This window comes from Erinaceus europaeus, chromosome 19 (assembly GCF_950295315.1).
Source record: "Erinaceus europaeus chromosome 19, mEriEur2.1, whole genome shotgun sequence".
NCBI classification, from domain to species: domain Eukaryota; kingdom Metazoa; phylum Chordata; class Mammalia; order Eulipotyphla; family Erinaceidae; genus Erinaceus; species Erinaceus europaeus.
Window position 1 is genome coordinate 16,236,471 of NC_080180.1, and position 26,100 is coordinate 16,262,570.

General features: G+C 39.6%; 1 protein-coding gene and 1 pseudogene across 1 annotated transcript in view; one reads left to right on the forward strand and one right to left on the reverse strand.

Annotated features, from left to right (window-relative positions):
- The window catches only part of CRB1 (crumbs cell polarity complex component 1), a 149,521-nt gene that overhangs the window by 23,600 nt on the left and 99,821 nt on the right, over positions 1-26,100 (forward strand). Inside the window, 4 exon segments of the mRNA XM_007539736.2 lie at positions 268-463; positions 1,984-2,077; positions 2,080-2,131; positions 8,371-8,556. Of these exon segments, the coding sequence (XP_007539798.2) occupies positions 268-463; positions 1,984-2,077; positions 2,080-2,131; positions 8,371-8,556 (528 nt within the window).
- On the reverse strand, positions 24,247-25,110 carry LOC103128814 (small ribosomal subunit protein eS1-like; annotated as a pseudogene).

Consider the following 26,100-nt stretch of genomic DNA (forward strand, 5'->3'; position numbering starts at 1 on the left):
AACAAGAACTTTGTTCTAAAAATGTCTTGCTTCCACAGACTAAAGAGCCACAAGCTGTTGTAGGCAACCTTTCTTTGTGTAACAGCTGATCTGCTCTGTGTAACTTCCCCCAAATGTTACTATCAATTAAAATTTAGGAGAAAAATTATTTTGGGTAACATAATATTTGATAAAAGCTTTAGTAAATAAAATGTTGACAGAGAACTAAAATATAAACCTTTGCAAAAACTTCTTCCATGTGTTGACTTTTCAAAAAAAAAAAAAAAGGTGTAAACTGTGAATTGGAAGTTGATGAATGCTGGTCCCTGTCCTGCCTGCAGGGTGCCACCTGTCAGGATGCTCTAGGAGTTTATATCTGTGACTGTGGCCCCGGCTTCCTAGGCAGTTACTGTGAATTCAACATCCATGAGTGTGCCAGTCAGCCCTGTCTGCAGCGAGAGCAGTGCCTGGATGGAAGTAACAGGTAGATTTTTGCCAACCTTTGGGTGATTGGCTAAGCTAGATATCACAGGTCAAGAGCTGTAGTACTACTGTTGCCAAGTCAGAGATCATACATCTTTTGCGTTGAGATAACTTCAGACTTTGACAAAAAAAATTGTAACATTCCGATTTTACTGAGATTATGCATCCTCTGATGGCCATCTCGCCTCAAAGTGAAGATTTTCCAAGTTCTTCTTCTTCTAGCGTTTGCCCTTCTTCCGTAGCCAGTCAACAGCGTCAGGGTGAGCCTGATGTCAAGTTTCGAGACCTCCTTTGAATCTGGAGAGGTGGCAGTCATTGACTATGTGGGTCATAGTCTGTCAAAGGACAGCCCCTCAACATTAAGTTGGAGGACTCGAAGAGCAGGACCAACAGCTTGAAAGCTGTCAGGAGCTGCTTGTTGCTGGCTTTGAAAGTGACTGGGATCCATGTGGATTCAGTCGGCTAGGAAGGATCGTCAGTTTCCCCAATGAATGGGTACTCATGGGATGCACCACGGGAAGGTCGATCCAATGCACCCCATTTTCCAAGTGATGCTTATAGAATAGTTTAGAACTGATTAGGTTACAGAATAGTGCTGGCTTATGAACTCAAAGAAATGCAAATACTAAATTATTAAATACATAATGATTTTAACATTAGCACTTAACAGTGTGTTGGATTTTTTTATTTTTTTATTTTTTTTTTTAACCAGAGCAATGCTCAGCTGTAGTTCATGGGTGTTCCAGGGATTCAACCTGGGCACTCTGAGACTCAGGCCTACAATAGATGTCTGAGCAATGTGTTAGATCTTTCGACAATTTGATGGAAGACAAACGGGGAATTAATACTCGATAAAACTATAGTTCAGGAATCCAATTTCTAGACTACTCCGAATATGTCAGTTTTATTTTTATTCATTCATTAATTAACATTGTTTGATAGAGTGACAGGGAGAAGTGTTACCTTTATCAAGAGAATGTTTTTAATTCAATTCTAACTCAAATTACTTTCAAGATCTTTATTTGTGTTTTCGTTGTTTTTAATGAAGTTCATGTAAAAGATCCAAAATGGTATAAGTAATTCTCTCCTGCTTTCACAACTACTAACAACTTCACATCGAGCACTACTTAATAGTGATTTATTTGGTATGCTCTTTTTATTCACATTTGAGTGCCTTTGTAATGTAGGTACTATTAGGTTCAACTTGTGTGAGAAAATCAGAGTAGGGAGTTATGGTTTCCAAATAATTTTGCATCAACTGCCACTATTTTTCTTCTTGTAGCGTTTGCCCTTCTTCCGTAGCCAGTCACTATAAATTAAAATATATAGCAAGATATTTATATGGAAATAGGCAATACATTTTAAACTACAGAGTCAATTTCTCCAGGTTCCCAAGGTTTTTGAGATAAGTTTTAATACTGTCCCAGAGATCTTGGACTGATGGGCAGGTGAAGAGATAGATAAAGGTATTTGATTTCAAGATGGTCAAGAGTTGATGTGAAATTTTACTTTACTCTCCAGATACAGCTATAATTGCACAGGTAGTGGATTCACGGGGACACACTGTGAGACCTTGATGCCTTTATGTTGGTCAAAGCCCTGTCAGCATAATGCTACATAATGCTATGTGAGGGCAGTGTTGACAATTACACTTGCCACTGCTGGCCTGGTAAGTGACAAAATACCTTCCATTATTTTTGCTTAGATTGCAAACAAATTGCTTGTAGTGAGTGTAATGTAAAGATTCTTCTTGTTAAGGTTTAATAACATGGTCTGTGAGATAGTTCACTTGGGAAAGCCCTTTACAGTACAGCTTCAGTGCTGTGGTGTAGATGCCATGTCTCTTTCTTTTTGTAGTGTTTTTAAAAAATTATTCATTTTAATGAGAGAGTTAGAGGAAGAAAGAGAGAAAGATACAGAGAGAAAGAAAAAGAGGGACAAAAACATTGCTCAGCTTTGGTATATAGTGTTGTTGGGGATTGAACCTGGGACCTAAGTATCTCAGGCATGAAAGTCTTTTGCATAACCATTATGCTATCTTCCCTGCCCCAGATTAATTAATTAACAGCACAAAACAGGAGGAAAGAGAACCAGAGCATCACTTTGATACAGGGAATGCTGGGAATTGAGTTGGGGACCTCAGGCTTCCTAGTCCAGTGTCCTACTCAGTGTATCACCTCCCATCCCCCCTCTTCCTTTCTTTCTGTTTCTGTCTGTCTCTATTTTTATCTGAAAAATTGACCTGAAGTGGTAAAATTTTTGTCTTGTTGCCATTGCTTAAGTTACTGTGCTTTTCACTACTGATATGTTTATTGTTCACTTTGCATTATCGAAAGTAGGCTACCGAGATGCCCAATGAACAGAACATTCTAGAAAATACAGAGAGGAAAAATAAATAGCAGGATCAATTTCAGCATGGAGGAAAAAAAATCACTGGAAGATGCTTCTTTTCTTACAAAATGCTTTCTTTGACACCTAGAATATGCTGAAACCTGTGAGACCATGTTAAAATCAAGGAGCTTTTATTCATTATTATGTTAGTTCCTATACAGACTCTATAGTGATATTTCCAAAATGGGATTCTCCTAGGCTTTATAATGTGAGAAGACATGTTAAGCATAGCACACATATAACTATTAGTAAGAACCAGACTTATTTATTTTTTTAATATTTATTTATTCATTCCCTTTTGTTGCCCTTTTATTTTTTTATTGTTGTAGGTATTATTGTTGTTGTTGTTGTTAGATAGGACAGAGAGAAATGGAGAGAGGAGAGAAAGACAAGAGGAGAGAAAGATAGACACCTGCAGACCTGCTTCACCGCCTGTGAAGCGACTCCTCTGCAGATGGGGAGCCGGGGGGGCTCGAACTGGAATCCTTATGCAGGTCCTGGAGCTTTGCGCCACGTGCATTTAACCCACTGTGCTACCGCCCGACAAGAACCACACTTAAAAAAAATTAGGTTTGAATATGGAACTGATATCAGAATTAATATAAAACAATATGTAACATTTGTGTGAACAGTACTCCTATAAATATTGATGTTGATTTTGGCAAGCAACCTGTTTGACATATTTTTGAGCTAATTCTTAGGATTTCATTGATAAAAAAATGAAAACAGAGCTTGTCTTTTCTCATTTTTCTTGATTCCCTAGAAGAAAAAATATGATCTTATGGATATTATAATTATGTAAAGCTCACTCATCATTCATTTCCCTATACCCTTTGATGTCATATTCTAAGGAAAGGATAATACAGTGGCATGGGAGCAAACATAAAACTGGAAAGCGTAAAATGAAATTTGAGATACTTACTACAAAGATCTGTTCCCGTCATGTGTCTCCTCACTTCCAGATAATGACTAGGTTATATTTGCTGCTGCCACTAGGCCATTGGCTTGATTTACGTAGTGAAAAGTTTCCAAAAGTTGTTCTGTATTCTATATTTTATTTTATTGTTGGGTATTATTGGATAGAGACAGAAAGACATCAAGAGGGAGGGGGGAAGGTAGGGAGAGACACAGAGACACCTGCAGCCCTGCTTCACCATTTGCAGGCTGGGACTAGGACTTGACCTGCTTGTCAGAACTGAGATGATAGCGGTAAAGGTTGTGGGTTATTTAATAGAGTCATGTAAGAGGTTAAGAAGATGTAGGAATTAAGATGCATAGGTTTAAGGTCATTCTGCATTTGAGCTTTTACATTATGTCACTGAATGGATGATGATTTTGCCTGAATAGGCAATTAAGAATATCTTTGCACCCTATTCTCACCGTTTTATAGAGAAAGGAGATTAACACTACAAATTGCTCTGTATCTGCAGAAAGGAGGCTGTTTCTTGGCTTACAGTACAATGGCAAGAATCCACGGCTATAATTGCTTAGAGTCGCCATTTCAAAAGTAATTAAGTGTCAGTTACCTTAAGGTTCATCTTAAAAGTTTACTGTGAGCACAACATGATTGGATTTGCTTTTTAAAAGTCATAACTTTAAGAACCCTGGGGATTTTACTCAGTATTATATTGTTTCTATATAAAGGATTGTATAGAAAAACATGTTAAAACTATTGAATATAGCTTTGACTGAAGGAGTCTATTTATATACATGTTATAGGAAATAACAGATAAAATCCCTACAGAGCCTTATGGTGGGGACAGACTGACAAGACTATAAATCAGAACTTTCCTAATGTTCACAGAAGGAATAAGATAATGCTTAAGCTGAAAAAACAAACAATTTTTCAAAAAGTTTTCCTTCTCCTCGCCAATGTGTGAGTCTTGAGACTTCGGATAAAGAAGAAAATTAAAAATAATCTAAGTATTCTTCATTAAAACCACTGAAGTATAACAAATAACAGTTGCTAAAGACTATTGTTTAGTGAATTACTAAAAAATATACTGAAGTAAAATAGGTTTCAAGTGTACAGGATTATATGTTGGCATCTGAATGTGCAACGTCATGCTCACAATCAACAGTTTGGTGCCCAGCCCCACAAGGCCGATGATCCTCTTTACTGATTTTATCCACCCCCCTCTTCTCCCACCATTTTGCTGTCATCAGCTAAGAGTTTGTCTCATTTCTCTACCGCATATGAGTCAAACTACTTGGTGGTTTCTTTCTCGCTCTGATTTATTTGCTTAGGTATGAAATAAAAGTAGACGATCAAGTTTAAGAGTCTGAGGTCTTTAGGAGGCAGGGTTACTACAGTGAGTTGTGAGATCTTGACCCAACACATGCTCATGCTCTGTTTCTTTTTTAAACTGAAAATTTCAGATGATTGGGAAAGACGCCAAGAATGACGCGTGCATCGTAGTGTTAAGCAATAGAAGAGATATTGTGACTTTGCTTTGACATATGACTTCATTAATTTGTTTTTTTTTAATTAGAAAATGAGCAACCACATTAGATTCTCACTATTGGCTAATTATTGGTCTGTTCTCTAGTGTGTGGTATATTAATACCACCTGAATATCATTCACTCACTAAGAGCAGCTAAGTTTTGCTCATTACTCTAATGAACCAAAAAAATCTCTGTGTGCCCTAGTTTTGTGAGTCTTTTTTAAAAAAGTATTTATTTCCTTTTTGTTGCCCTTGTAGTTTTATTGTTGTAGTTATTATTGTCGTCGTTGTTGGCTAGGAAAGAGAGAAATGGAGAGAGGAGGGGAAGACAGAGAGGGGGAGAGAAAGATAGACACCTGAAGACCTGCTTCACCACTGTGAAGCGACTCCCCTGCAGGCTGGGAGCTCGAACCGGGTTCTTTATGCTGCTCCTTGCGCTTTGTGCCAGATGCGCTTAACCCACTGCACTACCGCCCGGGGAGTCTTAACAGTATGTTGAAGGAAGGAATTATGCCTAAAGATGAATACATATTACAAATTACTATGAGAGCTTTGAAAGAAAGCAGGAGTATCTTATTTGAATCAGTTCATGAGGGGAAGTCATTCTGAGGACTAATACAAACAAAAGTCTGAAAACAAAGCTTTAAGCTAGCACAGTCTTTGAGAATAGTGTGCCAGGAGAGAAAAATGCAGTTAAGACCCTGGTCAGAAGGCATCCTAGAAGTAGGAAAGTAGAAATAAGAATGGAGCCCAGTAGTAAAAGGCACTGCAGGTTAAGGATTCAGAATTTTATTCTGTGTGAAATCGGAAATAATGGAATGTTTTTTAAAAAAATTTTTTTAAATATTTATTTTATTTATTCCCTTTTGTTGCCCTTGTTGTTTTATTGTTGTAGTTATTATTGTTGTTGTCGTTGTTGGATAGGACAGAGAGAAATGGAGAGAATGAGGGGAAGACAGGAGGAGAGAAAGATAGACACCTGCAGACCTGCTTCACCGCCTGTGAAGCGACTCCCCTGCAGGTGGGGAGCCCGGGGTTCGAACCGGGATCCTTATGCCGGTCCTTGTGCTTTGTGCCACCTGCGCTTAACCCGCTGCACTACAGCCCGACTCCCAATGGAATGTTTTTAAAGTAAAACAAATAGTTATATAGTAATTTGATAACTATAGATTTTAATTTTTAAAAATTTATTTATTCTCTTTTGTTGCCCTTGCTGTTTTACCATTGTTGTGGTTATTATTGTCGTTGTTGTTGGATAGGACAGAGAGAAATGGAGAGAGGAGGGGAGTCGGGCGGTAGCACAGGGGGTTAAGCGCACGTGGCGCAAAGCGCAAGGACTGGCGTAAAGATCCCTGTTGGAGCCCCTGGCTCCCCACCTGCAGGGGAGTCGCTTCACAGGCGGTGAAGCAGGTCTGCAGGTGTCTATCTTTCTCTCCCCCTCTCTGTCTTCCCCTTCTCCCTCCATTTCTCTCTGTCCTATCCAACAACGACAACAATAAAAATAAAAAAAAAGGAAAGAAATGGAGAGAGGAGGGGAAGACAGAGAGGGAGAGAGAAAGATAGACACTTACAGACCTGCTTTACTGCTTGTGAAGCGATTCCCCTACAGGTGGGGAGTCGGGGGCTGGAACCGGGATCCTTACCTGATCCTTGCACTTTGCGCCACATGCGCTTGACTCACAGATTTTAATTTTGAAGTATATTTTCTTAGCATAGCTGTGATATTTCAGAAACCCTTAGCTGAGTATAAAGCCATTTGAAAGTCAAGTTCAGTTTCTTTAAGGGGTGCATACATCTCTCTCCCTGTCTTACATAGCTGGTGTTGTTCTGATCCTACTCAGAAGTCTTATATCAGCATCTTACTAAATTTCTATCTTCGGACTTAGAATATACATATGTAAATGTATATTCTGAACAGTGCTCTGATTTAAAAGAGAGAAAAAGAGAGAGAGAGAGATGGAGAAAAGAAGAAGGAATAGGAGGAGAAGAAGGAGAAAAATTAGAAGAATAGGAGGAGGAGGAAGTGGTGCAGGAGGTGGCGCAGTGGATAAAGTATCAGACTCTCAAGCATGAGGTCCTGAGTTCAATCCCCAGCAGCACATGTGCCAGAGTGATGTCTGGTTCTTTCTCTCTCTCCTCCTATCTTTCTCATTAATAAATAAATAAAATCTTAAAAAGAAGAAGAAGAAGAAGGAATAATCTAATGTGAAAAATGGGGGGGAAAACCCACAAATTCCACTCCTCGGTGTTAATTCTAATATTTTCAGACATTTACACAAGCTGACATAGGTATTGATATGCATTACAACATTTTTGTAATCACAAAATATATATGGTACCCTACTGAGGGAAAAACAGTTAACTCACTGAGAGGGGTCTGTACCTTGCTACTCTCATGGCACCTGCTTAAATCCCAGCCAAAATTATTCAGCTACAATTAAAAAAATTACTTTTCTTTCATTATCTTTATTTATTGGATAGAGACAGCCAGAAATCGAGAGGGAAGGATGGGATAAGAGGAAGAGGGACAGACACCTGCAACACTGCTTCACCACTTGTGAAGCTTTCCCCCTGCAGGTGGGACTGGGGACTCGAACCTGGGTCCTTGCGCACTGTAACATGTGCACTCAACCAGGTGTGCTACCACCCGGCCCCTCAGAGAAGAATTTAGTGTTGACTATTTGGATACTTCCAATTTTACATCTATTTTCTTGGAAAAAGTGATTTCTTTCTTTCTTTTTTTTTTTTTTTTGATAAAAATGCAAGCCATTAGTGTATTTGAAGAAATGGAAATTCCAGTTAAAAATCTTCAGATTAAATTAAGGTTATCCCCAAATTTCATTTATTACTCAAATCTCTATAGAAAAATTGGTCAATATTATACTAGTGATTCTATTGCTACTACTATTTATTTTCCTGGAAGCCTCTTCCCAGACTCCCCTGGCTGGCTTCTTGAGGGCAGCACATCTTCTTGTTAATTGGGGCCTGCACAGTGGGCAGCCTCTTTTCTGGCATAGGCACTGTGGTGCTGGAGCTTTGACTCTGCAGCTTTTCTGAACTTTTATCCTGCAGGATACACGGGTGCCCAGTGTGAGACCAACATCAATGAATGCAGTAGTAGCCCCTGCCAGTCGGATGGGGAGTGTGTGGAGCTGTCCTCAGAGAAACAATATGGACGCATAGCTCAGCTGCCTTCTTCATTCAGCTACCCTGAAGAAGCTTCGGGCTATGTTTGTGTCTGTCCTCCTGGATTCACAGGTGAGGCCTAGAAGAAGGGAGGTAACTTGGCTTTCTAGCTTTTTATGACAGAATGAATGGTTAACTAAATGGTGCGTTAGCAGGAACATCTATGCTATTGAAAGTGTCATTGTGGTATAAAGGGTCCCCCTTGTGGGCATGAAAAAAAAAAGTCCTCTTTCACATGATGTAATTCCTCAAATCATGAAGCTGATATTTAAAAATAAGGGGAGAAAGAGGTGAAAGAAAGAGGGAAATATTTTATTTATTTATTTTGTAGATATACAAACTTTACAAATTTTTATTAGTGATTTAATATTTATTTACAAAATTATAAGATAACACTGACCCCACCACCAGATAGAGTTCTTTGTCCCCATTCCCTTCATTGGAAACTACAGTAGCTCTCCCAAGGCTACAGATACAGCGTGGGGAAAGGGTCTACTGACTGGGAAGTCCAAACCATTATTTCTGTGGGAGTCTGAGAAAGTTGACCCTGAGTTCTCTCCCCCCTTAAGGAGGAGAGACATTAGGCAAGCCCCTCCTGACCTTATGAACTTATTATGGATGGGCTTTTCTGTACAGGGCACCTTCCTGTACATGATGGGGATCCCTTTTGAACAAAGGCTGTGAATTACTGTGTATGGCCAACCTGAAACCCACCACAAATATTGTGGCATTGCTCAAACTGCTCCCTTCCCCCCTGCCCTGACGTACTTGTAATTTACCCTTAGAGAAAAAAGGCTACCTAGGCATTGTGAGCTCATGACCAGACCTTATATGGTAACTTTCCAGTTGTGATCAACTACCTGGTAGGTCAAGATGTAACTACGCATTGTGTGTAGATTAATGATTATCTCAGCTTTCTTTCTGAACCTTGGGCATATCTATTTGCTTGTTTCCCTTCATAAATGAGTTATCCATGAGGCTTCTCCTGAAGCTGGTTGTGTGTGCATCTTTTCTCCTCGCACATCACCCTTGTCACCAGGGCCCGCTAGGGCCCCCAGGTCTCTGCCGCTAGTGGCCAGGGGGACGGAGAGCCCCAAGACGACCTGCAGCTGGTGCCCGAACAGGGTTAATTATTTCTATAATTGTTTAGGTTTATATAATTTTGCCCCCCTTTTTTATGGTCCTGCCTTCTCTTCCTTTCTAAGTCACACCCACACCTATTACTACTTCCGTATATCCTTTCTTTCTTTCTTTGTTTCTTTGTTTCTTTCTTTCTTTCTTTCTTTCTTTCTTTCTTTTTTCCTTCCTCTCTCTCTGGATTATAACAGAATTGGAGTTCACAGCCTTCTGGTCATATTCCTCTGTCATATCTTCCCTGTTGGGAGTATGGACCAATATGTGTGTGTGGTGTGTGTGTGTGTGTGTGTGTGTGTGTGTGGTGCAGAAGGTGGGAGTTCTGCCTTTTGTAATGGTTTCTCTGCTGGACTTGGGCATTGACAGGTGAATCCATACCCCCAGCTTGTTTCTGTCTTTCCCTAGTGGGGCAGGGCTCCAGGGAGGTGGGGTTCCAGGACACATTGATGTGGTCATCTGCCCAGGGAAGTCAGATTGTCATCATGGTAGCATTTGCAACTTGGTGACTGAACAGCATTAAGATATAAAGCAGAACAAATTGATAAGTATTTTTTAATCATGAATGGATCTTTTTTTGCTATATATTCTATATCAGTTAATATGACCATGCAATTTTCATCTAGTTTAGCCTATTGTTGTAGGTTGCAATGTTTTATTTTTCAAATATACAGTCATTATTATTAATTTTTTAAATTTTCCTTTTGTTGCCCTTGTTGTTTTATTGTTGATGTCGTTTTAGTTGCATAGGACAGAGAGAAATGGAGAGAGGAGGGGAAGACAGAGAGGGGGAGAGAAAGACAGACACCTGCAGACCTGCTTCACCGCCTGTGAAGCGACTCCCCTGTAGATGGGGAGCCGGGGTTCGAAGAGGGATCCTAACGCTGATCCCGCTGTGCTACCGCTCAACCCCCTACAGTCAATATTTTACATCTGAAATATATCCTGTTTAATGATGATGCATATTTTTTCATGTTGTTACTTATTTGTTATTGAGGATTTATACATCTAAGCTTCTAAGGATATTGATTTATAGTTTTAAAAATTCTTCTTTAATGTATTTATATTCATTTTTATTTGACTTACTTATTTAATCTTTTGACTAGAGCATAGGATAGAAACTGGGCCCTCCAAGCCCCAGGCATAAAAATCTCTAGTATAAACCACCATGCTGCCTTCCACTGTCCTTGATATATACGCTGTTTGTCTGGCTTTACCATCAGGGTAATAATGGCATAGAAGCAGTTACAGAAGCCAGACCTTGCAACTTCTGCTCCCCATAAAGATCTATGGTCCAGACTCCCAGAGGGATAAAGACTAGGGAACATTCCAGTAAAAGGAAAGGGATATGGAACTTTGGTGGTGGGAAGTGTATGGAATTATTCCCTTCTTATCCCATAATCTTGTCAATAATTATTAAATAACTAATAAAATAAAAAATAAATAAAAATAATGACCTAATCCTATGAGTAGGGAAGTACTTCTTTCTTTTTTCGTTTCAGGAAGAGATTATATGAACTAGTCTTGATTTCACTCTACTAACTAATAGGATAGTTGAAATAGCTTGCTTAAATAGTATGCTGTTTTGGCATTTGAGGGACCCAGGTTCAATCCCAGCTCCCACTGCATTGAAGAAAGGTTTGGTGCTGTGGTCTCATTCACTGTCTCTGCTTTTCTGCCTGTCTCAAAAATAACCAATCAACCAACCAAACAAATTGTTGCTAGAATTCTGTAGTGAAACTACCTGGATTTAAGAGAGCTTTGTTTATTTATTTTGGATATAAATAGAGTGAGACTGAAAGGGGAAGAGGAGATAGAGAGGGAGAGAGGTGAGACACCTGCAGCACTGAGTCACCTCTCTTGAAGCTTTTCCTGTAGAGGTGGAGACGGGGGGATTTGAACCCAGGTTATTGCATACTGTACACACCAGGTGGCCTCTCCTCAAATTAATTAATTTCCCCCCATCTTATCTCTGCCATTGAGCTCACAGGGATATTTTCTTTCTCCTATTATATTTTCCAACTTTATGATTTCTGTTTGATTCCTTTTTAAACATTGGTTTCTCTGTTGGTGTATTCTAATTTTCTTCATTTCAAGATAATTATAATTTCTCATTGAAAAAAAATTACTTTAAAACTTTTTGGTTATGGGGCTGGATGGTGGCATACATGGTTATAGTACACAAGGACCCAGGTTCAAGCCTCCAGTCCCCACCTGAAGGAAGAAAGCTTTGCGAGTGGTGAAGCAGCATTGCAGGTGTCTCTCTGTCTTTCTTCCCCTCTAGCGCCTCCTTCCCTTTTCATTTCTGGCTGTCTCTATCCAATAAGTAAATAAATAAAGATAATAAAAACATTTGAAAAATAAAATAAAACTTTTTGGTTAATTCAGCACACTGTTTATGTCAGTTCATTTTCTCTTTCTTTTTTTTGCCTCCAGGGTTATTGCTGGGACTCAGTGCCTGCACTATGAATCCTCTGCTCCTGAAAGGTATTTTTTTCCCTTTTGTTGCCCTTGTTGTTTATTGTTTGTTGGTATGCTTCTAAATTCTGCTTCTAAGACCCCTTCTGTTTCATGGGTTTAATTCCGCCTGCTTAACACTGTATTCTATTTACATAACCACTGTTAACTAAGCACTACCCTGCCTCTAGGGCATTGGTTTAATCCTCACTGATTTGCATGCTTTTTCCTTCTCCCCATCCCCTATCCTACATACATCCTTTTTGGACCTGACTTTTCAGCCTCAGGATATATAAGGACAAGATTGTGATTAGAGATAGTTCAACCGGACCTGCCAATATACACGGATATCTTCGCCCACCCTGTCCAACGCTTGACGTCTCATCACCCAATCTGGTCCCCTACGCCTACACTGAACTTCTCTGTTCCAGTCTCTTGGAAACAGAGTTGGCAGTCAGCTGAGGTAAAGAACAAACACCTCATCACAGACCCCTGCAAGCGTCAACCCAGCTTCGACCTAGCACGCTATGATTGGGCCCTCCTCAATCGTTATCGAACAGGCCATGGCCGGTGCGCCGCTGTGTTCCATCGCTGGGGAGCCAGAGACGACCCGAACTGCCCCTGCGGCTCCAGACAGACTATGACCCACATAGTCAACGACTGCCACCTCTCCAGATTCAAAGGAGGTCTCAAAACTTGACATCAGGCTCAACCTGACGCTGTTGACTGGCTACGGAAGAAGGGCAAACGCTAGAAGAAGAAGCTTAGATTGTGCTGCATTCCACATGAATAAAGACTGAACTGCGTACCACTCAGCCATGAGTCCCTGGTCGTCTCTCTCTCCTGCCCGCGAAGCTAGCCCAGCAATTGTTGTTATTGCTTTCATCATTGTTGGAAAGACAGAGAGGGGGAGAGAAAGACAAGACACCTGCAGTCCTGCTCTACCGCTTGTGAAGCGACCCCCCTGTAGGTGGGGAGCCGGGGGCTTGAACCAGGATCCTTAAGCTGGTCCTTGCGCTTTGCACCATGTGCACTCAACCTACCGCACTACTCCCTGGCCCCTGTCAGTTCATTTTCTTTTCTAATTTAAGTTGTGATTTTCCAGGTTCTTGTTATACCTATTTTTTTTTTTTAATTATTGCCTGGAAGTTTTGGATCATGTTATCTCAGGAGACTCTGAGTCATACTTGAATCCTCTTTGTAGGCAGACATCTGTTTGTGAAACCAGCCTGGGGCTTCTTTTGTGGGCTATCAGCTCAGTGATCAATCAATTTTTATTTGTTGGGCTTATCTGATACCTGGGGGGAATCTCACTGGTCTCTGGTGATAACAGAAATGACACCGTTTACAAGCTGTGCATATTTGTACCTATCACTTGCCAGATTAAAATTTTCCTCACTACAAGAAAATGTAGTTGTGTACATTAGTGGCAGAACTCTTCAAAGAAACCATTAAAATGTTGAATGTACTTGCAAGCTGGTTATTTCTAGCTGTAATTTTATACAACGTGACAATTATATAAAACCAGAATTTTGATTATGATTATGTGTTTATTACTCTTCACTACTTACACAGTTATATTTTATGTTGGAAGTTGTTGTGGTTGGGTAGAGCATGTGTTTTGCCATGTGCATGGCCCAGGTCCAAACCCTGGTACCACATGAGTGGTGTCATGGCACTAGAAGAAGCTCTAGTGTTGTGTGTTGTGGTGTATCATTTTTCTCTGTGTCTGACTGAAGAAATTGCTGAGGAGAGGGAAGTTGCCTTTGCAGGAGACCTCAGCTCTGCAAGGAGCTGCAAGGAAAAAAAAAAAAGGAAAAAAAGAAAAAGAAAATGGTAGCTGTTGCATATGTGGAAAAAAATTCAATTATTTATAATTATAAGTAAAATGACTAGAGTGGAAACTTTAGAGCCCCCCAAGATAAGGCTCAGTGAGAAATTAACCCGGGAGCTGTGGAAAGTGAGAAATGATGAAACAGACAAGAGAAAGCAGAGAGCCCTCTGAGAGGGGCTAAACCCCCCGAAGGAGGACTAGCTTCCATCCAGGTATCTGTTTCTGTGCATTTTTAGTTAATGATTTAATAGTTATTGACAAGATTGTAGGATAAGAGGGGTACAATTCCATACAGTTGCCACCACCAGAGTTCCATATCCCATCCCCTCCATTGGCAGTTTCCCTACTTTTTATCTCTCTGGGAGTATGGACCAAAGATCTTTATGGGGTGCAGGAAGTGGAAGGTCTGGCTTCTATAATTGCTTCTCTGGAACATAGACATTGACATGTTCTCAGCCTGTTTCTATCTTTCCCTAATGGGAAAGGACTCTGGGGAGGTGGACTCTTTCTAGGACTTACTGGTGAGGTCACCTGCCCAGGGAAGTCAGGGTGGAATCATGGTAGCATCTGCAACTTAGCGGCCCTTGATTCTCTTTTGTCCTTTTCAGCACACTTTTGCCAATTTATAGATGTTATAATATTCCTCTATGGTTCCTCTTGTCCCTTCTTCTGCAGGTTCTCTCCTACTGGCCTCTAAATCCTGCTCCCACAGGAATCCCCAGGATTTAAAGCTGTTTTTTTGGTGTGGAGAGTTGGCCAGGTGTCGTCTTCATGCTGCCTTTTTGACTTCTCATCCAGGGTTTCTTTTGTGACTCCCTTGTTTCCTTAGTAAAGCGACTTACCACGGTCCAGAGAAACCAGAATTCTCACCCAGTGAGTTATTGGGAAAAGAGATGTTTCAATGATTTGAACTGAAAGCTTGGGAAATGCATTAACCTAGATGTAGTAATGGCTACTATTCTCTAATTTTCCAAAATCATTATAAAAACAAAACAAAACAAACAAACAACAACAACAAAAATGCCTCTTTAGGAAGCCAGGGGAAAAAGCTCTGTAACAAAACACCCTCATATTCTCTCAGGAATATTTTATGCTTGTGACTGTAGTGTTTGTACTATGAACTAAATGGTGCACAAATGCTGGATGTGAAAGTCTAACACATTTACCAAAACCCACATATTCACATAATTTTAATGACAAGCTTACTAAATCTCTAATTAGAAAGGGTATGCAGTTGAGGAACACTGCTCAGTTCATTCCAAGGCACTAAATTATCTTTGTTTTGTATGACCATCCTTGACCACTACTAGAAGGAATGTTGGCTGTGTGTTTCTATTATGTTTGAGCTTTCCAGTTTGGAGCACTGGACTCAGTTCTAGGGATCTCATTTTGAAAATACATGGTCTTTTCCCATAAGAAACTGAAAGAATGTTATGAAGAAAACACATACACACACACACACACACACACACACACACACACACACACACACACACACACACGATAGTGACAGCTGTCTTAAGGGAACTATAAAGAAGACATAGCAGATCAATCAATAAAGAGAACAAATTTTCTGCTAGATAAAATTTCTTGGAGATTGTAAGAATCCTAATGGTTTGCTACGTTAGCATTTTTAATGCAAAAGATTCTGTTATGTTTGAAAATTAAGAAAGTATCACATGACCTGTTGAGCTCATCCTGGTAACATACTGTCCTACCAACCAAGCTAACTTGGAAACAATTAACTCATGCTTTCTTTCTTTCTATTTTTTATTTATTCATGAAAATAGAAGTAGAGAGAGAGAGAAAGAACCAGACATCACTCTGGTACATGTGCTGCCAGGGATTGAACTCTGTAGGGCTTTTCTGTTTTTTTAAATATATTTATTTATTTATTTATTTATTCCCTTTTGTTGCCCTTGTTGTTTTATTGTTGTAGTTCTTATTGTTGTTGTTACTGATGTTGTTGTTGGATAGGACAGAGAGAAATGGAGAGAGAAGAGGAAGACAGAGAGGGGGAGAGAAAGATAGACACCTGCAGATCTACTTCACTGCCTGTGAATCGATTCCCCTACAGGTGGGGAGCCGGGGGCTGAACCCGGATCCTTCCACAGTCCTTGTGCTTTGCCCCACATGTGCTTAACCTGCTGCACCACCGCCTGACTCCCTGACTCATGCTTTCAATGTTAACATTTCACTTCTGTTAAAATAGGGTAGTGATACTACCTCCACCAAGTTCCCGCACTGAATCAGAGCTAAGTCCAGTTTTTCAGTTTTTACTTGCACTCAACTCCAATTAGCATTCACTCCAACTACAAACAAACACCATTGTCTCTGGTCTCTGGAATGCGATGTCATTGCGACTGAGGCTGGGATTATATTTTGCTTCACCCATCTGCTCTTTGCATGGGAAGAAGTGAGGAGTGCAGCAGGGGACTCTGTGAAGTCCTGGCTTCAAACCTCAGGCATAAATAGCAGAGTTCTTAACAATAAACACCCCAGTGAGAGCCACCTGGCAAAGGGACTGCCCACCTGGGCTCTCTGCTCAGGTTCATCTGCTGCCAGCACAAAGTTGCTAAAAATGAAATGCTTATACTCTTTCTTGAAAATAAAATCCTGTCACTTTACCAAAAACCAACTAAAATAGCCATGCAGGGCCAAAACACGCAGAATGGAAATTGTGTATTTGAGAAGAAACGAGGCATCTGAGACAGTCAGTATCTCCTGCCTAGAAAGATGCTCTCAGTGCAGTCTCTTCAGTGGCTGACTTTGTGTGTTCTTCTCAGAGATGCATTTTTTTCCCTTGCAGTTTCAAGTTTGAGCATTTATGTCCTAAGTAACATGAGTAGGTACTCGCTGTGTGAACAAAACTAGATCAAATTCCAGTCCTTAATGTTTGTGAACATTTTCAATAGATTCATTTAATTTGTTCCCCTTTCACACATGTTCACTTCTATTAGAGAAACTATTGTGGTATGCATGAGCACATTCCTGCTTGTATTACTTATGATTCTTAGCAAGCAATAACAACTAGGAAAGGCAGTCCATCTCATTATGCATAAGTTAATTTTGAAAGTCACGTTTATTGTGTGCTTACTACCAGCTTCAGAGATATATAGTAACTATAGGAAAAATCAGTGGTCTTGATTTGGAAGAGTAAAAACAGACCAAGTAAAGAGATGGTCATGTCTGAGACAGTCCCTCATGACAGAGATGTATGACCAAGGCCTTGACTAGCATTCTTCTGCTGATTTGAAGTTAAAGGAGGAAGGGAAATGTTTCAAATGGATATTCAGCAGACAAATGCCAAGTCTCCAGATCAAGTATTCTGGTCAACATGTACAAGAAAAACTTAGTTTTCTAAAACCATTATGTGTGTCCAGGGAGGTAGCATAGTGGGTAGAGCATAGTACTTGCATGTGCAAAATTCCTGGTTTTATCTCTTGAGCCCTGATACCACATATGCTTGAGTGACATTCTGGTCTTTTTGTTTCTCTCATAAAATAAATAAATATTTAAATAGAATGGTTATTAATGAATCACTGGAAATTCATATTTAAATTCTCAGTAGTCTACATTGTCATACTCTCTGTCTCTATCCCTGTGATATAAAGGATTTAAAACCAAGTTTTTGGGCAGAGATAGATAGCATAATGGTTATGCAAAGAGACTCTCATACCTGAGGCTCCAAAGTCTCAGGTTCAGTCCTCCACACCATAAACCAGAGCTGAGCAGTGCTCTGGTTAAAATAAAAATAAATAAAAGAGAGAGAGGGAGAGGGAGAGGGAGAGGGAGAGGGAGAGGGAGAGGGAGAGGGAGAGGGAGAGAGAGAGAGAGAGAGAGAGAGAGAGAGAGATGACACCGAGACTGGTTTCTATTTTTGTGTGAAAGATATAGGTCACTACTCTTTAAAAGAGTTATAAGAGAGATAACATTTTGTATGAGTCAGGTGTTTCTTAGAGCAAGAACTTGAAGAAAATGTTCAGAAAAGAGGCTGGAGAGTCTAGGAATTGTGTTGTAGGAACAAATGTTCCTATCACCTGATCAATATGCCTGTTTGCCACTTGTGAGGATGGCCATTGTGACACCCCATTTTCCTCTAGTAGATCAAATCTCTAGAACTTTCTTTAAGAACAATTTTAATGACCTCTACCGGAACCAGCCAATGGCTGTTGAGAATCTGTCTTCTGAGATGAACACAAAAGACTTCAGAAACACACACATAGGCACACACACACTTTCCTTCTATTCGTACAGAACTTTACTTCAATCCTGAGCAGCTCAGGGGCTAGTCGTATTGAAAATATCCCAAGCCTTAAGACAACCAAATCATTTACCTTCCTCTTTGCTTATAAGACTCCTTATCTCTGTGAACACTTCACTCATCTCTTTTCGATTTCTGTTTGAATGCCACTTTACCAGATAAGTGATTCGCCCGCCTCTCCACACCTCAATACGTTGTTGTTTCATTGCTCAGTTACTTTCTTCATATATTCCAGTGTGAATGCCCACATACGCCATGAGGGGTGATATGTAATGATGGAAATTTCTTTTTGTTTTGTTTTGCTTGAAAGAGAGAAAGAGAGAAAGAGAGAGAGAGAGAGAGAGAGAGAGAGAGAGGCAGGCAGAAAGAGAGACAAGAGACACCATTGTGATGGGTGTCAGGCTTAGATGGCACTTGGGAAATTCTTATCTAGTATTAGGCTTTCTCTGCCCCCAGAGCAGCTAGAGATATCTTACATCTATTGATTCATTGATTCCTTACACATATCCTGTAAATCTGGCTACCATTATTATCCATACTTTGTAAAATAGGAAGTAAAGGGATATAGAGAATAATTCACCTTTATACCAAGCAAGCCTGGCTCCATTCTACAAAAGTGGGAATTGTGTGGTCTTGTACCCCTCTTATCCTGTGGTCTCCTACGTGTTTCCATTTTATAAAAAAAAAAAATTAAAAGTACTTGTTCCCAATAGCTATCACCTTTCACATCTGTTTACTTAATAAAGATGTAGACAACACTGTGCTAGGCACAGTGCACACTTGACAACTCCATATTGAGTCAAACTTCTTTTTTTAAAATTTTATTACCTTTATTTATTGGATAGAGACAGCCAGATATTGAGAGGGAAGCAGGGATAGAGAGGAAGAAACACAGAGACACCTGCAGCACTGCTTCACCACTCGCAAAGCTTTCCCCCTGCAGGTGGGAACTGGGGACTCGAACCTGGGTCCTTGCGCATTGTAACATGTGCGCTCAACCAGGTGCACCACCGTCAGGCCCCTGAGTCAAACTTCTTATGGGCTAAAGAAGGAAAGCGCATTTGGAAAGCATCAAACCTATCGGTAGGGGAGTGTTCACTCCCCAAAGTTCATAAATTACTTCTTCACAGTAAAAATTGCAGAAGATTTTAAAGGCATCCACTTATCTCACTGGTCGGTATGTATTTAACTTTACCAATCAGTGTGTAAATTTCTAAAGTTTTTTATGTGAGTTAAGTGGCTTCAGAAAGTTTCCATACTAGGTTGAGACAAGAACACGGCTCATTATTATTTCAATGAATTATACTGGCATCTAACAAATCAAAGGCTATGTGCTTCACCTTTCATGTCATCAATCAGTTTCTGGAGGCTCTTAGTTTGAACAAGTCAATTATGTACATTACAGCTAGAGAAATAACTACAAATGGTAAAGATTATTATGTTTCTTGAGGAAGTCCTTTCATTTATATATCTACAAATTAAGATGATTTCTGAATTCTCTTTGTATAAAATATTTTGTAAAATATCACTATAAAGTCCTAAGGAAAATAATTATTCTGGAGGGAGGGAAGGATAGGCAATGGCACACCTTGTTGAGTGCACAAATAACGATGCCCAAGGACCTGGGTTTGAGTCCCCACTTTCTGCAGGGGGGATACTTCACAAGTGGTGAAGCAGTGCTCCGTGTGTCTCTCTGACTCGCTCTCTCTCTTCCACTCTCGTCTCAATTTCTCTCTATCATATTAAGTAAAATAAAATAAGATATTTTTAAAAAGATAATTATTCTGTGCAACTAAAATTAGAAAGCTGTATTTGTTGTCTCAGCATGTTTACTTTTATTTTTCTAAGTATTTGTATTTACTTATTATTGAATAGAGACAGAGAATTGAGAGGGGAGGGAGTGAGGGAGGGAAAGAGACAGAGCCACCTGTAGCCCTGCTTCACCATTTGTAAAGCTTTCCCTCTGCAGGTAGGGACTAGGGGCTTGAACCTGGGTCCTTGTGCACTGTAATGTGTGTGCTTAACCAGGTGTGCCACGGCCTGGCCCTTCAGAATGTTTATTAGAATCTAAATTTGTTTGTGAAATGGGAGATTAAATGGGACAATATGGACATTTTAAGAATCTCAATTATAGTCATAATCTAATCTCTATCTCTCTTATAATATTCCTTCCACTACTGTAAAATCCTCTTATTTTCTTGAGGCATATTGCCCAAATAGGCTAAACTATTATAAGAGTAAGAATGAGGGTAAACCAGAATAACAATCTCAACTAGCAGACGTCTGCCGAAGACCCCAAGCGAAGTATTATTTGAATGAACCACCATAAAGCTGAAAATAACTAATGATCTCTCAGCTTCTAAAAATAATAATTCAAGTGGGAATAGTTGTCAGATGAGCCTCTGGGGTCATAAGAGACAATGTATCCTGCACTAGAAGCAGGAAGGAGCTTGAGGAATCCCATCCGTTTTTTGTTTGTTTGTTTTTTGCTGCACTTAGTGGCACAATTTGCGTGCTAGAAATCCTAGCTAGCAGGGGCATTTCGAGAGGAGGGGGACACCAGACACACACTTGAGCTGGCTCCTGGGCATTGTTAGTCCTGCCGGGCTGCTCTGTATAACTTGGTGTGGTGATGTGTTCAGACAGGATGGATCAAAGCACCCATGCACCAACTGTGAGCGTTCAAAGGTATAAATAAATAAATAAATAAATAAATAAAATAAGGCTTCAGATGATCTGGAAAGTGTCTTGGTGTAAAGCTTCCTGGTGCTTTAATTTCTTGTAGCATTTTACCTTTTGGGGGCATTGCAGAATTTAACTACAGTTGAAATTAAGTGCTCAGCTGGGTGCTTGCCTCTGTCATGTCTCTTTAATGAAAAGACTATGAGAAGTGGTTGATAAATTGGATTATCTTACTTGGATTTTCTTACCTGTCTGTCTCAGTGGCCCAAATCTTTTCACTGGAACAAATTCACTGAGCTTCTTTCTGCTTCTGTGGGGGGAATGAGATACAGGGATGCCCTTAACTTGCAAGATAAATCTAGCTCCTTAAGTGAGAGATCACAGCTGGATGAATGCTCCAAGCAATATTATGAAAGGAGGTTAGGGAAAGAAATACGGGGCCTTATTAAAATTTCAAGGGCAATTGAGACAGGCAAGATATAATAAATAGTACTGGAGTTTGGCCAGGTCAGTGGTGTTAAAACTCACTCAAAGAAATAGATAAATTGAAGCCCTGACCTCTTTTTAACCTTCCATCAAAAAAAAAAATCATTCTTCCTTGTCAAAACTTGATAGCATCCTAGGATATTTGTTTAATAAGTGACTCAAAGTGAATACTGTTTTCTATTTAATTATCTTGGGCTTTGAAGAACTCAGGTGCTAAGTAGAAATTTAGACCATTTTTATCTTTGCTTTTCTAAAAATATAATAATGATAGAAGCCAACTAGTATTTAAATTACAAAGTGAGATGATCACATATGGATGAATAGCAAAGGAACAAGCTTTCTTATCACAAATAAAACCTTAATAGTATAGTTGTTTGAGGTGCATTGTTTTATTTACTTTTCTTAAATTTTTTAATATTTATTTATTTTCCCTTTTGCTGTCCTTGTTTTTTTAATTGTTGTTGTAGTTATTATTATTGTTGTTATTGATGTCGTCATTGTTAGGACAGAGAGAAATGGAGAGAGGAGGAGAAGACAGAGAGGGGGAGAGAAAGATAGACACCTGCAGACCTGCTTCACCGCCTGTGAAGCGACTCCCCTGCAGGTGGGGAGCCGTGGGCTCGAACCAGGATCCTTATGCCAGTCCTTGAGCTTTGCGCCACCTGCGCTTAACCCACTGCGCTACCACCCGACTCCCTATTGTTTTATTTTTATTGAAGGGGTTAATGCTTTACAGTGGACTCACTGACAAATGCATACAATTTCATTATGTACCAGTCCCCCAAAGCTTTCTTCCTCTCCTCCTACCTCTCCCTTCCCCCGAGTCCTTTGCTTTGGTGCAATACACCATGTCCAGTCCATGTTTCACTCTTTGTTCTCCCTCCCCATCCCTACTTTATTAAGTCCTGATAATAAGTGTTATCATTTAGTATTTGTCCTCTTTTTGGCTTATTTTACTCAAAATGATGTCCTCAGGTTTCATCCAAGACAATGTGAAGGAGACAACTGCATTGTTTTTAACAGCTTAGTAGTATTCCATCGAGTATATACACTGATTTAAAACATTTTTTAGCTCAGCTCTGGGTTATGGTGGTGCAAGGGAATTACACTTGGGACCTCGGAACTCCAGGCATGAAGGTTGCTTACATAACCATTATGTTGTCTCTCCTAGCCCTATATTACATTTTTATAGTCATTACTGCTGCGTTAAAATAAAAAAGTAGCTTTTATTTTTCAATTCTGATATATATTTTATCTTCACAGTTTTTATTGGGGCTTCATGTTGGTATAATTCCACTATTCAACTATCCAACATAATTTATTTTATAGGGAACTATGGAAGGAGGGAGAGAGAGAGAAAGAGAGAGAGAGAGAGATTGTGAAGGGGAGACACCACAGCACTGCTTCACCACTTGTGACACTTCCCCTCTGCATAGTGCTCCCTTGTGGGGAAGGGAGCTTGAACTCAGGTCCTCACACATGGTATAGTATGTGCTCTTTTGGGTAAGCTATGTCCCAGGCATTATTATTACTTTTTAAAATTGAATAATGTAGAATTATAATATATGTTTCCTATGTACATTTTGAAAGTCAACATATAATGTACATTTGTTTTGCTTTACAGTCTAAGTGTCAATATTTTTTTTTTAAAAAGGACATAAAACAGTCACTATACCAAAATTCCCTCCAAAGAACAGGATCAGATATCAATTTTTTTTTTTGCTTCCAGGGTTATTGCTGGGGCTTGGTGCCAGCACCACGAATCCACTGCTTCTGGAGGCTTCCCCCTCTTTTATCGTTGTTGTGATTATTATTACTGTTGTTACTGAAGTCATTGTTGTTGGATAGGACAGAGAGAAATCGAGAGAGATGGGGAAGACAGAGAGGGAGAGAGAAGGCTTCACCGCTTGTGAAGCGACCCCCCTCCAGGTAGGGAGCCGGGGGCTTGAACTAGATACTTAAGCAGGTTCTTGCGCTTCACATTATGTGCGCTTAACCCACTGCACTACCGCCCGACCCTCCAGATATCAATTTTTCATCCTAGAGTACAATTTTTCACTCCAGACCTCACTGACAGTGTTGCCATATAATGAAATACTGTATGAATATAAAAAACAGAAAGTCCTTTTTTTTTCATTGTACTTACTGAATGGCTTTGAAAAATTATTTACAAATATCTTCCAAGCATGATCTGCACCAATAATTATATAACAAGAAATTAGAAAAAGTCATTGCTCACATTTTTATAATAATTAGTAGGACAAAAGCATCATTCTTTGGATTGGACAAAAATCAAAGAATTCTTCCAGTCCAGCCTACTACTCAGTGCAGGATATCACCTTTGGTGACCATAAATAGTTTCAGTCATGTCATGCTCTGCTTTCCACAAGGCTGCATTTGCAGAGAGCTTTAATAAATGCAATTTTGAGAGTGCTAACTTTAAAGAAAACCAATTGAAGGAAACAATAAGTCCATGTAGCTGCAGCAGTAGTGTTTCTGACACCAGAGAAGTTTCAGATCTTCCTTGTTGACTTTAGATTTCTTGAGAAAAAGGTGAAAATGAGTCTGAGATTTACATAGTTTCATCTCAGTGAATCTAATTCCTCTTTGACAAAAAAAAAAAGAAAAAATAATAGTTTTGAATTAGGAGACCCTTAATTATAAAAAAAACTTAATTTACTAAGAATAATTAAAATGGAGAGATATATGAGCAAGAGCAAGAAAGTGCTAGGGATGAGGGGAAGGAGAGAAAGAAATTGGAGTAAACAGCATTTTCATGCCCAGCAACTATTTGTTGGGCCTGCTAGTATGGGCTGGGCACTGTGCACGTTCCTAGGTTTGGAGAAGTCAACAAGATATTCAAAGCTGAGTGAGTCTAGTCAAGACAAGGGGAAGGGAGCTACTTAATAACAGTCGTGTGTTTGTTTGGGAGGGGAATGTGAGATCATATTTTCTTTTTAAGGTTCTCAGGTGTTCTTTTTAATCTGATTTGATTGGATTGGATAGAGACAGCTGTAGTGAGGGAAGGAGGAGATAGAGAGGGAGAGAGGAAGAGAAAGACCTGCAGTACTGCTTCACCACTTGTGAAGCTTCCCCTTTGCTGGGGGTGGGAGGGCACCAGGGACTTGAACCCTGAAACCTGCTCCTTAATCATTGTAATGTGTGGTCAACCAGGTGCGTCACAATCCAGCCCCGACTCGTGTTTTATTTTATTTTATTTTATTTTTAAAACATCACAAATAAAAATAAAACTTTTTATTTGTCATAAAAAATCTGAGTTTAGACAGATTCTTGGACTGGTGGTTCATATCCATTGGCCCGCTCAACTTTAGCACCAGTCTCATCTCCAGTAGTTTTCCCAGAACCTTCTCCATGAAACTCCATGAGTTTTCCCAGTTCAAACTTGGGCTTCTTCAGCATTTTCACTTTTCTAACAAAGACATCATGAAGTGGGTAAATAGACTGGCAAGCTTTTTCTATGTCTTTCTCAATGCTATCGGGAATCGACTTATGGGCCACCTCTTTTAAGTCATTTGTCTGCACCTCTCGGGTCATAATTTCCATCATCTTTTTCCGAATCTGTCGACCTTGTTGGTGATGAGCATAAGAGGTCTTTCGAATCTGGTTGTTGAGTTTTTTAGTAAACCCCACACAGAATAGATGAAGCAAATAGCCATTGGTAGTCTTTACATCAACATGAGCTTCAATCATGGTCTGCCGTTTTTTGACCATGGAGCACATTTTATCGCAGGTGAGTGAGGTCCATGCCATGAAAGTTATTATTATTATTATGTTATTACCGCTTGCCATGTCTGATGCAGATTCAATAAGCTATGAAATACATGGTAGAGGAGTGTTTAATGATTGAGCAATTTCAGTGGAAAAGTCATTTTATAATGATAATGGCATTGAAATTAATTCATTTAATATTCCAGTGTTGGAATAAGAAAGCCAGTCTTTGAGAAGACATTGCAATGATTAATATAACAAGAAAATGTCAAAAGAAACATTTATGTTTAAAGCAGCCTGTGGGTAAGTGCACATAGTGCAAAGTGCAAGGACCGGCTCAAGGATCCCAGTTTGAGCCCCCAGCTTTCCACCTATAGCTCCTCTCTCAATTTCTCTCTGTTCTAGGCAAAAAAAAAAAAAAAAAAGCCTCTCGGAGTAGTGGATAGTGCAGGCACTGAGCCCCATGATAACCCTGGAGGCAAAAAAGAAAAAGAAAAGTTACATCTCTCTAACAAAAATAGGAGATCAGTAACCCCTCTCAAAAATCTCCCAAGTTAAGCTTCTTTGTCTTCTATTTTTTTTATTAGGGATTTAATAATGTTTAACAAGGTTGTAAGATAACAGGGGTACAATTCCCACCACCAGAGTTCTTTGTCTTCTATTTTAAATGCAGACTTCTGGAGTTCTGTCTGCAAATCATTCAAGAATTTGAATGGTCCCAGAGTGCTACTGGTTATATTCACCCATGGTCAGTCTATCTAATCTCCACACTCACTTGCTTACCCTTTGTCCTACAACTCACACACGCACATCCTTTGTGAAGCAAGTGAATTTTATTTTAGTTAACATAGAAGATGTTTCTGTAGCTACTGAGTTGGCATGTGAACTCAAACTGAAATTATTGATATTAGGGAAAATTAAAATAGGGACCATACTGTTAATTCTTTCCTTAAGATTTTCAGAGATTCCTCTCTCTATAATGACAGAAAACTTCAGGTGGGTTCTGAATCTTATCTTTCTATTTTTCTGCTTT